Raw genomic sequence first — 13,405 nt, 5'->3', positions numbered from 1 at the left:
TACGTACAGTACGTTAAAATCACATATAATTCAACTAGATTTTCGGGAATATAGTAAAATACACTAGATTTTGATCGAAACTAAACGATATTTTGTAGTTGTATTAAAGAAACAAATTATTCACCATAAAAGCAACACACCAAAAAGTTGGCAACTTGTACGCATAAAAGTTGGCAAGATTTTAAAGATTTTGATCTGGCAGTATCTTTTTTGACATTTCCATAGTGAGAAAAAAATCGACTAAAATTTTTTTTCTATATGCAGTGTGAAAAAATTGTTAAAATAAAGCAAAAATTGTGAAGAAGTAATAAAAAATTATACGCATAATGGAGGTTGCTACGGATGTAAGCAAAAATATAAATGCAAAATCTATTGAATCTTCTAATAGTGAGGGAAAAGCAGATTCAGATATTGACGGTGTAAAGACAGCACCGCCTGTGAACAACGCCATTAATGGTGCGGCAAATGAAAATTTGACCGAGACAACCACACCAGAAGTTGTGGCTCCTAGTAAGGAATCTTGGTAAGTTTTCTCATTTTGTGTTGATTTTACTTCTATTAGTCATAAGAATGAGCAATAATTCAATTTTTTGCATGGTGTTAGGACACCTGCACAAAATCCTGTGCCATTTGCCGGACATGGCGGTGGCCCACCAGGATCGTTTAGGGGCCGTGGGGGCTTAATAATGCATTTTAATCGCGGTGGCGGTAGGGGAGGTGCTTCAAACTTTGGTAATCGTCCACTTGATCCAAATTCACAAAACAATTCTGGACATAATGCACTCGCGCCGCCAGGTGGTCCACAGTTGGAGTTATGGGTAGAAACTAAAACGGAAGATGGCAAATCTTACTATTATCATGCCTTAACTAGGGAAACAACATGGACAAAACCAGAGGGACCAAATATTAAGGTTATGACACAAACTGAAATTGAAGAAATGAATAAAAAACAACATCAACTGCAACAACCATCGCAAAACAATCAAGCACCACCAAGTGGGGCCTCTAATATAACCAATGGGAATGCAGAGGAAGCGGCTAAGGAAAAAACAGACAGTGCAACTGCTATTCCAGAAAAAACAATCACATCACAGCCTCCACCGGGCATGATGTCACAGCCTCCTCCAGGCCAACAACCATTATCACAACCTCCTCCTAATTTGGCACCATCTGGTATGCCACCAGGACCTCAACACCAACATCCTCCAGGATTACATCAACAACCTCCACCATTCTTTGGCGGAGGCATGCATCCGCCAAATTTCAACCAACCTCCATTTGGTATGCCTCCCCCTGGTTATGGTGGCGGTTTTCCAGGTGCTCCCGGTGCTGCACCATGGGCTGCTATGCATTGGAATCAACATATGCATCCACCAGCAGCTGCCCAAGAAAAACCGGCTAAAAATCTTATAATTAAACCTGGTGTTATTGATCCGGCTGTTATAGCCAGAGCTGCAGAATGGTCGGAACACAGAGCTCCGGATGGGCGTCCGTATTATTATCATGCCGGTAGGGGTGAAAGTGTTTGGGAAAAGCCACAAGCTTTACGTGATATGGAAGCTGCTCGTATGGCCGCTCATGGTGCTACACCTCAACCTACTGCGTCGGCTCCTCCCACTCCAGCTTTAGTGTCAGGCATGCCACCGCATATGATGGCAAATCCTTTAATGCATATGCAGGCACCGAATCCGGCTTTCACCGCGGATCCAGCAATAGCTTATGCCCAAGCCGCTGCAGCAGCAGCGGCCGCCGCTGGTATTAAACCTATGACTGAATCGTCCAAAACAGCCGCTATTGAAAAAGAAGCCAAGAAGAATGCCGAAGAAAAGCGCAAAAAAGAAGATGAACAAAAGAAAACGACAGCTGCAGCTAAGCCCGTAGATAAATCGAGGCCTATCTCAAGCACACCAATACCAGGCACTCCCTGGTGTGTTGTCTGGACCGGTGATGCTAGGGTTTTCTTCTATAACCCTTCAACGCGAACTTCCGTTTGGGAACGACCAGAAGATTTACTAGAACGCGAAGAAGTCGACAAAGCCATTAACAATCCTCCGGAACAACTAAAAGGTGTCATGGCTACAAAGGCGGACAAGTTGGAAGGTGAAAGGGAGAGGGCAAAGCTGGTAGAAGTTCCAGATCTAACGAAACAGCTTACTGAATTTGTTATACAGGAGGATGATGACGATGATGATGTTGTTATTAGAATAAGAACAGAATCCGAATCAGATGTTGAAGAAGTCCCAGCTAAGAAAACACGTTCAAGTAGGTTGAGAGAAGGTTCTATGAAAAATAATTATTAATTTTTTGTTTTTCTTTCAAAAAGTCAAATCCAAAAAGGCCGATGCCACTGAAGCAGCTATTGAGGCCGAGGTAAGAGCCGCTAAAGAACGTGCTCTCGTACCCTTGGAAACACGAGTAAAACAATTTAAGGAAATGTTACGTGAAAAAGATGTACGTATTAACTTACCACACACATTAAAGATAACAACTAGTATTTATTGCAAATGTATTTGCAGGTTTCGGCTTTTAGCACTTGGGAAAAAGAACTACATAAGATTGTATTCGACCCACGCTATCTATTGCTAACATCTAAGGAACGCAAACAAGTTTTTGAAAAATACGTAAAAGATCGTGCTGAAGAGGAGCGCAAGGAAAAACGCAATAAAATGAGACAAAAGAGAGATGATTTTCGGAAACTTTTGGAGGATGCTAAGCTGCATGGAAAGTATGTTATTAACTTTTGAACTCTAACCAATAAGTTTTAATAAAAATTGCCTTTTTAGATCTTCGTTTAGTGATTTTTGTCAGCGCTATGGCAAAGATGAACGTTACAAGGCAATTGAAAAAGTGCGCGAGCGTGAATCGCTCTTCAATGAATATCTCTTGGATGTAAGGAGACGAGAGAAAGAAGAAAAACAACAGAAAAAAGAACAGGTATGTGTAGCAATTGTACTTAATAAGATTGAAACTCCATTTTCGGAATTCAATCTTTATTTTCATTTTTAATATTACGTATTACAAGCAATTAATAATGATGATACAACCATGCTTTTATGTATTCACTTACATAAATTTACAATATTTATATATTCTTGTTCTTTTATAAATGTAAATAATAATGATTGCAAAATTTTAGAAAACAAATATTAATTAAATTTAATTATTATATATTTTACTTATGACTATTTAATTTTCAACCCACAATAAAAAAAAGAAACAAACAAAACTTGTATAGATTTCAGCCTTTCGATCACAATATCCATCCACCAACCACTTTGTGTGTGTGTGAGAGTGTGTGTTAATTTTACATTTTATTGTAAAATGCGATGAAATTAATACAAAGGTATTGAAACTTAAAAGGATGTGATTAAAAGGCAACTACTTACCACTCCCTTTACTCTTTCTCTTTTTCCGTGTGAGTGTATGTGAGAATATTGATGTGGGTATGTGCGAGAGCAACCCCCCAAATTCTAATTGATTGATCGAAGGTGGTTACTTAAAGAAACAGACAAATTATAAATGATAGAAAGATAAGCAAACAAACAAACAAACTTTAACACATGGGATAGCGTAAGTGCGTTGAATCGCTTTAGTACAAATTTTTAGAAAATCTTGTTTAGCAAAAACATTTTTTTGTTACCAAACATTTTTTTACACACAACCGAAACAACCAACCAACCAACCTACCGAACGTGCAACTTACCACAATTTCATAACTTAGCTGATTATTGAGAAGAAACCCCTGAGGACTTTGACGTTATCATCAACCATGCAAGGTATTGAGCCGAGTGAACAACTACAACAACCCACCACCTGTTTAGCACAATAATAACCTTAACCTTAGAGCCTTAATTATCCACAGCGAGTGTGGTGAGTTATCCAATGAAATCAAAAACATAAAAAATAATATTCTAACAGAATCAGTTGAATGTTGATAAAAATATAAAAAAAAACTATTACAAAAAATCACAAATACAAAACTATGCTGATTTATATCGTTGGTGATTTACCCCCCTTCTGTTAGGCTAAATAGAGGATTTCGGATAGACATACTTCTTCAATCATAGATGGAGGCAGAAATCATCAAATATCAAGGATTTATCTACGTCTATGTTGTGCCATTGTATTGTACTGTTTTCTTGTATTTTGATTTGATTGCTGCTGCTTTATGTCCTGTTTACCACCACAAATTGATCCAAAATTTTCCAATCTCCGTGTGTCGTTTGCATTTGCGAAGCTGCCATTTTGCTGTACGATTGATTCTCAAAAAAACAAAACAGTATGAAAACATAATAAATATTTATGTTTAAAACAACTAATCATTTATAAAATTCTTTTTCAGCATGTATGAGTGTGCGTGTTAATAATATTTGAAAAGTTTTTTGCAATTTTTTTTTTTTATTTTACTTCACTTCATTGTTTTAAAATTTGAGACTGAATTTCTGAATTTTGTGTTTAAAGCGAGGCTTCAGTCAGAACTTCATTTTGTTATGGAAAAGAATATTTTCGAATTTAATCATTTTTAAAATTTTGGAAGATGTCTATTTGACCTTTTCTATATTTTAAAATAAACTTCCTTTGTTAGAATATGATCAAACTTAATGCATTGAAGAGATATGTTCAAAATCTCTATTTTGGATAAATTAAGATCTTTCCAAACATTTTTGAATAACTTGTTAATAAATTATCAATAAAGATTCAAACGTCGATTTGGCATTTATAATTTTACGATTCTAAATCGCTTACATTCAGTTCGTAACTTGCAATGTAATATGTAACTTGTAATATCTGATCAGTTGCTAAGATATGTTTAAATACAAGTTCACAATTTTGACCTATTTCCAACAATATTTAAATAAAACATTAAAAGCGAACTTTCTTTCTAAAGATAAACCAAAATCTATCTTTTTTTTCTACTATTAATTAGATTAAATATTATTTACACGCACATTTCAGTGTTTTTCATATTATCTTGTTACTTTATCTTCATTATTATTATTATTGTGTACGTCTGTCCGTCCTTCCGTTTAAAAGACATTCAAATAAACCTTCATGCTTGGCGTGCACAAATTTTTAATTTATTATATTAAGTCAACTTTTAGATTCATTTTAATATTAAACTAAATAATGCAACTTCTTTTTCAGCCACCATAAACGTAATTAAACTATTTAAGTTATTCCTAAGAACTAAGGTAGTTTTTAAGATCCTTAAATCGTTATAAGTTTTAATTTTCCACAAAAACTACAATTATTTCATTTGAAAAAAACTAAAAGATTTGTATTTATTCTCTTCTCTCCCTTCTGTTTTAATTTGTCCTTGTGCTGAATGCCATTTATTTATATTGGTTGCAACATCCAAATAGATACGTAAAGATTTTATTGAAATGTTGCGTGAACGAGGTGATTCTTTGGATCGTCATTGTCGTTGGCATGAGGTGAAGAAGAAGTTTGAAGGGGATTCTCGTTATCGTGCTGTAGAGAATTCCATGTACAGGGAGGACTATTTCCATGAATATATGCGTATGCAGAAGGATGAGAAGAGGCGTAAGGAAAAAGATCGGAAAAAGGATAGGGAGCGTGAAGAAATGGAAAGGAAATCGGAGCGTAAAAGTGATCGTCGTGACAAAGATCGTCGTGATCGCAGCCGTAGTCGTGACAAGGATCGTTCGGATAGAGATGGTAAGGATAAGGATTACAAGGAGAAGGACAAGGACAGGAGAGACAGAGATAAGGAAAAGAGCAGCAAAGACAAAGATGATAAAAAGAAAAATGATGACTATGTGAGTTGAAGAGACAAGGAACGCCTAGAATGTTGTTTATTAACGTTGTTGTTGTTTGTTTGCAGGAAGAGGGAGAACAGCCTACAGAGGAGGAACATTCTGCCAGCGAACAGGAACTGGAAGCTGAACGTCTACAGAAGGAACGTGAGCGCCAAATGAGAGCCGAACAGAGTATACGTGAGCGGGAGAAGGAAGTACATAGGACATTGGCTGGTCATTTGCGTGATCGTGATAAGGAACGTGAATTGCATAAACGTGAAGAGGCTGTTGGTCACTTCAATGCTTTACTTACAGATTTAGTACGCAATGCCGATCTCACCTGGAAGGAAGTCAAGCGTCAGTTGCGCAAAGATCATCGTTGGGAATTAGTTGAATATCTTGATCGCGATGAACGTGAAAGGTAACTTAAACACATTTATTAAACAAAACTAATGACTAATTTTATATATTTTTTATTAAAAAAAACAAGAATCTTCAATGAACACATTGATAATTTAATGAAAAAGAAACGTGAAAAATTCCGCGAAATGTTAGACGAAATCACCACTTTGCAATTGACCAGTTCTTGGAAGGATATTAAAAAACTCATTAAAGAGGATCCACGTTATTTGAAATATAATAATTCCGAAAAATGTGAACGTGAGTTCAGAGATTATATAGTGGATAAAACATTGGCCGCCAAAAACGCTCTCAAGGAATTGCTTAAGGAATGTAAACTTATAACACACAAAAGTCATGAACTAGTCAAAGAAAATCCAAATCATCTTAAAGAAATACAAGATATTTTAAAAATGGACAAAAGGTACGTATTCATAAGCTCAATGTTCTACTTCCCCAAAGTATTATAAACTAAAAAGATATTCTTTATTGTAGATATTTAATCATAGAACATTTAGCTGAAGAACGCACCGCTATTGTCGTCAACTATTTAGAGGAATTACACAAACGTGGACCACCGCCACCACCTACGGCGTCTGATGCTACACGCCGCATCAAATAAAATGTGGAAGAAAATATTAAATAAAAATCGTAATATTTTTCTTAATCTATATTATAATATAAAAACCTTTTACGTTTAACCTTTCTTTGTCTCCTCCCATATGCATATCTTGCAAAGTATTTTTTATTTTCTTAAAAAAGAAATTGAAATCATACAAATATAATATTAAAAATTATTATATTATTGAGAAAATCATAATGACAGGGCATAAATAATTATGTTTGTTTATTTCTTGCTAAGTTTATAGATCTAATTTATCTATAAATTTATTATTTTTTAAATGTTTGTGCAAATTTATACATACATACATAAAATAACAAACAAAAATTAACATTTCACAAATGTTTTAATTTAAAAGAAACTATAATAAAATAAATTAATTTTAACACTTTTGGTCACTTTTAAAAAGATTTTGAATTTTTATTTATAAATATTTTTTGAATTAATTTTGAAGCTAAAATAGAATAAAACATGTTTGACAGTCATAATTCAGGTCTGAGTTGGGAAACAACTCTCGTGTCATTGCCATTATTTTATAAGGACGATGTGTTTGTTGTCAAGCTTTTGACAGAATTGCGTCTCACTCGCACCAATTGAGTGTATTACTGCGTATAACTGTTCCCAAGTTATGCGTTGTTTGCATTAATTGCGTGCTTTCGTTTTGAGGTTATGTTGGAATAACATATGCCTTTATGAAGGTATAGGTCGATTGGGTGGCTCTCTCCGAACCAACGTGGTATATCCTGGCAATTTGAGTTTTTAATACTCACACAAACTTTTAGAGTAAAAAAAACATGTTTGATGGATTTCTTGCGAAGCGTTGATTTTTATGTAAATTCCGGGCGCAACAATTTATTAGAAATTTTGTTCGTTTTCGAATGCCAGAATTTGGCTCCTGGAAATATTAAACAAAGAACAAGGATTTTAAAAAGTACTTTTGGAATTGTGTTTTAAACAAGTTCCCAGCAAAAAAAAAAGTGTGTAAATAGATGAAGTATTTTCATCAGAACTAGTAACTCAAAGTGCTTCAAATTCGGGTGAAAAACCTATGAATTTTACATTAGCGTGTCATTGGAGAGATGTTGTTCATTTTTTGGCAACTTTCCGATGTTTGGATTTGATGTATAGGTATATGTACATCCTCCTTTCAAACTAACTAACTATATGTACATTTCAAATTAACATGTCAAAAGGAAAAAAATATTAATAAATAAACCTTTTTTTAATTTGTTTTATTTTGAAAATGAAAGATGATTTATAAAATTTAAAACGATTTTTTGAAATTTACTTTGATAGATAAAACTGCCAAAATACCACTGTAATTATCATAATATTGCTTTTATTGTGATTATGCATGTTTCTTTCCATTTCATTTCCGTTTGTTGGTAATGTTTTACTTCGACAGCTGTTAGCAGTTCTATTGTGAATGATTTTATATTTTTCACATACAGTGTTATTTTTTTTGGTGTGCGGGAGTGAAATTATCTAATTATTTAGTGAATTTTATTAATTAAAATTAATTCTAAAAATGTCCTTGCTAACAAATACACTAAGGACTACACTTAATGGATTAACAAAATTATGTAGAACGACTACAGCAAATCTTACACCTGCAGCTACCGGTGCCCTTTTGAACAGCAGACAGCTATCGTTCGAGGAGAAAAGAGCACGAGGACCCTTAGTACGCCGTCATGGCTATAAAGATCACCTTTTACAGGGAGGTTTACTACCTCATCTAGATAATGGACAAAAGTTGCCCATGCCTGATTATCGTCCCAAAAATGCCTGGAATACAAAACGTGCCCTATTCGGTCAGAATGATTACATTGATATTTTGGGCAATGAGCGTTTACATCCAACAAGAGTTTTGTATTCGGTACCTTCCTGGTTGCGTGGTGTGTCCGGCAATGAATATCAAGTCTTGTTGCGCAAACGTAAAATGCTCTCGAAGACACTTTATCCAGTTGCCCGCCCTACGAAATGGAAACATTTACAAAAGCGTATTTTATATTTGTATAAGTTCTTGAATCGTAAAACGAAAACTGGCTTTTCTAAGCAATAAACGAAAATATTTTATTTTGTATCTAGTATATTGGAGCTTTGAATTAATGTTATAGATGATTGATTCAGTATGAATAAATTACAATTTTATTGTTACTTTAAAATCGAATAAAAATTGTTTAACTTTTGGAGTTACTGTACGGAGGAATATTTAGAAGGAATTCACTAAAAAACGTAGTAGTAAGTTAGTTTCCCGGTTCATGTGGTGTGTGGTCTTTTTGATAAAGGCATGAGAAATGAACACGAAGTACTCAAACTCACAAAAAGAAGGAACAATTCGAACGTCACGGTAAGAGGCTCTAATGTGTAGTCGGACTGTTCTTAATGACCTGCATGCTAGAATTGTTCAGACATGTACTGACTAACTTGATTCTGGAGGTGTCAAATGACGAAATTCGTTCCGCAAAGAAGATAGATAAGTTGTATTGACTCTTTGACAAAGAATTAGCTAGCGGTCAGGACGTAAAGAAGCATTTCCTACTGGCGATGCTGAGCGAAACTAAGGGGCTTTCAAGGAGAGACTTTTGCAACATGTTCAGCAGTTAGGTGTGGAGGATATGCCAAGTGCCTTTCCACAAGCTATTAAAGGATGAAGAGAGATGATGTGCGGGGCGTTTAGGTCTAGAAGAAGAAGGGACATAAATAAGATAAAACAATGAGTTAAGTCAGTAATAACCAGGGAAACCGAAAACATGCTCTAAAAAAAGTGTTTTAAGCGCTTTAAATATGCCGTAAAAAACTCAAAATATACTCTTAAAATTTAAAAAATATGCTCTAAAAATAAGATTTTTCATTATTATTTAACATTGAAAAGCTCAAAAAGACAGAAATTGTAATGAAATAATAAATGTTTAGTGTCATATTTCATCCTACAAGATTTTTTATAATTGATTCATCTCATAGTTTGAAGAACTAGTTTAATAGAATTCCGTTTTACGTTCAGATAACCAATAAATAACATGAAACCATTTAGATCCTAAAAAACATATTTCAAACGACAAAGTTTGACACATTTCTACCAATTGTATTCATTGCTTTTAAACTGACATTTTAATCGGTGTTGTCATAAATTCCAATAATTAGTTTTTTAAACTATAAAAATGAATTGGTCTCATGAAATCAAAAGTAATCGGTTTATGTCCGATTTAAAATATAATGCTTTATTGAATAAAAAACTATAACATAACGAAATTTTGTTTTTTTTTCAAAATTGTAAAATAGGCTAAACAATTTAAAAAAAATAAAAAATAGAATTTTATTTTTTTTAAATAAAGTTTTGAAAAGAAAATTAAAAATGTATAAAAACGAAAAAAGCGAAAACATCAAAATATGCACTAAAAGAGTAAAATATGCTCTAAAAACTCGAAAATATGCCTTAAATATGCTGAAAAGTCAAATCATGCAAAATTATGCTCTTATGGGTAAAATATGCAAAAATATGCTCTAACAAATCGATGCCAAAATTCTCAAATTGGTCTGAAACGTGTAAATAAATATCTTATCCATGAGTCCATACGACGCACCACAAAAAACATACATTTGCATATTTTGGTTTCCCTGGTTGTTGTTGTTGGCTGTAACTAGATGTTCTTCCCTGGGGAAAATTTTTCCGGTTGATACAGCTGTTGTTGAGTTGACAATCTTTGGCCGATTGAAAATCGGGTCGTTCCGGAGCGGAGATCCAATTGTCGTGGGAACGGTTTCCGTGGATTATTATTAGTGTTTTTTATAAAACCTCAAATATAGTTTTAACATTTTTTTACTCTTAAAGAGTATTGCCAGATTATTCCACGTTGGTTCGGAGAGAGCTCAACAATCGACCTATTCCTTCATATAGGAAGTTGGATCATATAGGAAGTGGTATCCACCAGTTTAATTCAACATAACCTCAATGAGGTAAGCATAACGAAAGCACGCAATTAATGCACGCGAGAGTTGTTCCCCAACTCAGACCTGAAATACGACTGCGTTTTTAACTTTTATGTACCTTATATACTGTTTAAAACTTAATTTTAAACCGAATATTTGCGAAATTAAACAAATTTTAATATATTTTATATGGTTTTATTATTTAATATTTATTTTCTTTTTTTACATGCATTTTATTATTTCTTCTTATTAGTTCAGTATTAAACAAATAAAAATTACATGCAATACCTTTTTTTTTAAATTTTCATATTTTTTAGTCACTGTATTAAATCATCTAATTTATTTTTGTGTTTAATGAACGATTTTGTTATTGTTGTTTTAGTATGTTTGTTTTAAATGTTGAATTAAATAAATATTCGTTAATTATTAGTAATTTCATAATAAATTCTTATTTATTGTTACTTTTTTTATTGTTTTGGGGGAACGATTTCAATTCAAAACTAATTTTCAGATTTGTGTTTTGTTGTCTTCTTGATGTTTTGTTAATTTTAACTAAAATTTGTATTAAGTCTTTAGGAACTTAAGGAGTATTTATTTGAAAAAACTAAATATGAAATTATTAACTTTCTGAATAAAAATTGTCTTGCCAAAAGAATTAATTTTTAAAAAAAACAAGATTTTTATAAAATAATTTTATAATTTTTAAATCAAAAATTCGTATTAACCCTTTCACGCACAAAACTAAACCGTTGGACTTTTTATGGATATGACTTCATCATACGCTTTATTTTGACTAGTATTGATCATTTTTGATGAAAAATGGAAAAAGTGTTTTCAAAGGATATCGGAGGATATTATCCTTTTTAGCATGTAATGACATCAAATTCAAAAAATAACGTAATTTTCTTTGAAAATTACTGTAGCTAAGTTTAAAACATATTTTAGGGCATTAAATGACAAGTTTGGTGTTTCTTACTTTGTCCAAACTTATTTAAAATTGCAATAAAATATCTACCTTTTCAACTGATATTAAGTTAAGTCAACTAACCTTAAAGCAACAAGACAAAATAATAAAAATTTCCTTTTTTTGCTTTTTTAGGCAAGACTTTTAATTTTTGGCTATTACATATGTATTTCAATTGTTCCTATATTAGACCTTTTATTATACCCTTCACCTTCGTGAGAAGGGTATATATAACTTTGTCATTCCGTTTGTAATTTCTATAATATAATTTTCCGACCTTATGAAGTTTATATATTCTGGATCCTTATAGATAGTGGAGTCGATTAAGCCATGTCCGCTTGTCTGTCTGTTTGTTGAAATCAGTTTTTAGAAGACCCCAGATATCGGCGAGATCCGAATCTTCAATAATTCTGTTAGACATGCAAAATCGGTCGGTAAATAACGGAGATATGAGCAAAAATCCGAGACAACATCTGAAAATTTCATCAAAAAATGTCATACTTTTTTCATGCTTTGTTAAATAAGCAACAACAACACTGTATATTGGAAAATGATGTACACGTGTGTGTAAATGTATTTGGTTTTATTCAGCTGTATATTTTGTTTTGTCCCAGCAGTTCGACAAAGAGTCAATGCATACGAAAAAGACAGTAATTTCCACTAATAATTACCAACCTGGATGATCGTAATTCGTATGTTTTGGGTCATTCGTCACGAATGTACCCTTTGTAATCCAGAATGAAGGCAGTCGTCACTTTAGTGTCCCCTTTGTAAGTGGGAGCGGAGACAGTCGTCTCTTTACTTTCCTCAAGTAACCTAGAGATTATACTCTTAAAAGTTGTTTTTTTGTTGTACTTTCGAAAGTAGTTATTTTAACCATATTTTGGAGAAATGATTAATATTTTCTACTAATATGCCACCATCTGGTTGACTCAAATTTAAAACTTTTGGGTCAATCGTCACATTATTGTCCCATAGTATTCTGGAGATTAGACACTTGAAATTTTTAAATTTTAGTTCCATTAATATCTTACCACCTGGCTGACTCTAATTCGTATGTTTTTGGTCTTTCGTCACAAATAAACTCTTTGTAATCGAGAATGAAGACAGTCGTTTGACTTTGTAAGCGCGAGCGGAGGCAATCGTCTCTTTACTGTCTCTTTGTAGGGTGTAGAGTGAGGATTGACATCCTCGTAGGAGAAGCCTATGTTAAAATGGTCGGTCACCTGGGTAGACAGGTGGCTAGGGGCCACCACAAGTGGTAGGCTAAGTGGTCAGTTCGGGACTGTCCTGTCGAACTGCTGGGTATGTTTGGATGCTGTTGGCGTCATTGAATTGTGTATTTTGTTTTATTTTTGTGAATTCTGTTCGTATATTTGTATGTAGGTTGGTTTTATTGCGTTGTTTATTTTGTTTTTATTTCGTTTAGCGTTGTTGTTGTTCATTTTGTTTTGCTTTTGGTGTAATACTTAATAATGTACCTAGTCGGAAAAAATATTTTTAATTTATAAAACTGTTTAAAATACACTATGGTGAAGGGTATATAAGATTCGGCATAGCCGAATATAGAACTCTTACTTGTTTTTAATTAATATTAATTTCTCGATATATTTTTTTATTTGAGGGGGACTTTGAAATTTCTGATTTATTTTCTTTAATGTTGTATTGATTGATGCTTAGGCACAACGTATGTTTCTTTATTTCTATTAAAATATAGTTTTTTTTTTCTTA

The 13,405-nt window shown here is 33.2% G+C and overlaps 2 protein-coding genes across 6 annotated transcripts; both read left to right on the top strand.

Moving 5' to 3' along the window:
* Positions 1–217: 217 nt before the first annotated feature.
* Positions 218–7,103, top strand: LOC111675434 (transcription elongation regulator 1). 5 transcript variants are annotated; one of them, XM_023436198.2, is made up of 9 exons: positions 222–523; positions 605–2,262; positions 2,324–2,451; positions 2,517–2,725; positions 2,784–2,934; positions 5,364–5,780; positions 5,846–6,180; positions 6,250–6,582; positions 6,654–7,103. In XM_023436198.2, the coding sequence occupies exons 1-9, from the start codon at positions 327–329 to the stop codon at positions 6,778–6,780; spliced, it is 3,555 nt and encodes a 1,184-aa protein (XP_023291966.2). In that variant the 5' UTR covers positions 222–326; the 3' UTR covers positions 6,781–7,103. The 5 variants fall into 5 exon arrangements, 2 of the variants coding, with proteins under 2 accessions (XP_046804727.1, XP_023291966.2); XR_006940571.1 differs by lacking the exons at positions 5,364–5,780; positions 5,846–6,180; positions 6,250–6,582; positions 6,654–7,103 and adding exons at positions 3,236–3,570; positions 3,722–4,168 and having other exon boundaries at positions 218–523; XR_006940570.1 differs by lacking the exons at positions 5,364–5,780; positions 5,846–6,180; positions 6,250–6,582; positions 6,654–7,103 and adding exons at positions 3,236–3,574; positions 3,722–4,168 and having other exon boundaries at positions 218–523.
* A 1,110-nt stretch (positions 7,104–8,213) lies between these two features.
* LOC111675453 (39S ribosomal protein L51, mitochondrial) lies at positions 8,214–8,945 on the top strand. Its single transcript, XM_023436219.2, has one exon. It carries the CDS (start codon positions 8,309–8,311, stop codon positions 8,840–8,842), a length of 534 nt encoding a protein of 177 aa, XP_023291987.1. The 5' UTR covers positions 8,214–8,308; the 3' UTR covers positions 8,843–8,945.
* Positions 8,946–13,405: the final 4,460 nt, after the last annotated feature.

The sequence above is a fragment of the Lucilia cuprina genome, chromosome 4, assembly GCF_022045245.1.
Source record: "Lucilia cuprina isolate Lc7/37 chromosome 4, ASM2204524v1, whole genome shotgun sequence".
NCBI classification, from domain to species: Eukaryota; Metazoa; Arthropoda; class Insecta; order Diptera; family Calliphoridae; genus Lucilia; species Lucilia cuprina.
Note: the sequence above shows the minus strand (reverse complement) of the source record. Positions and strands in the feature narration are given on the sequence as shown.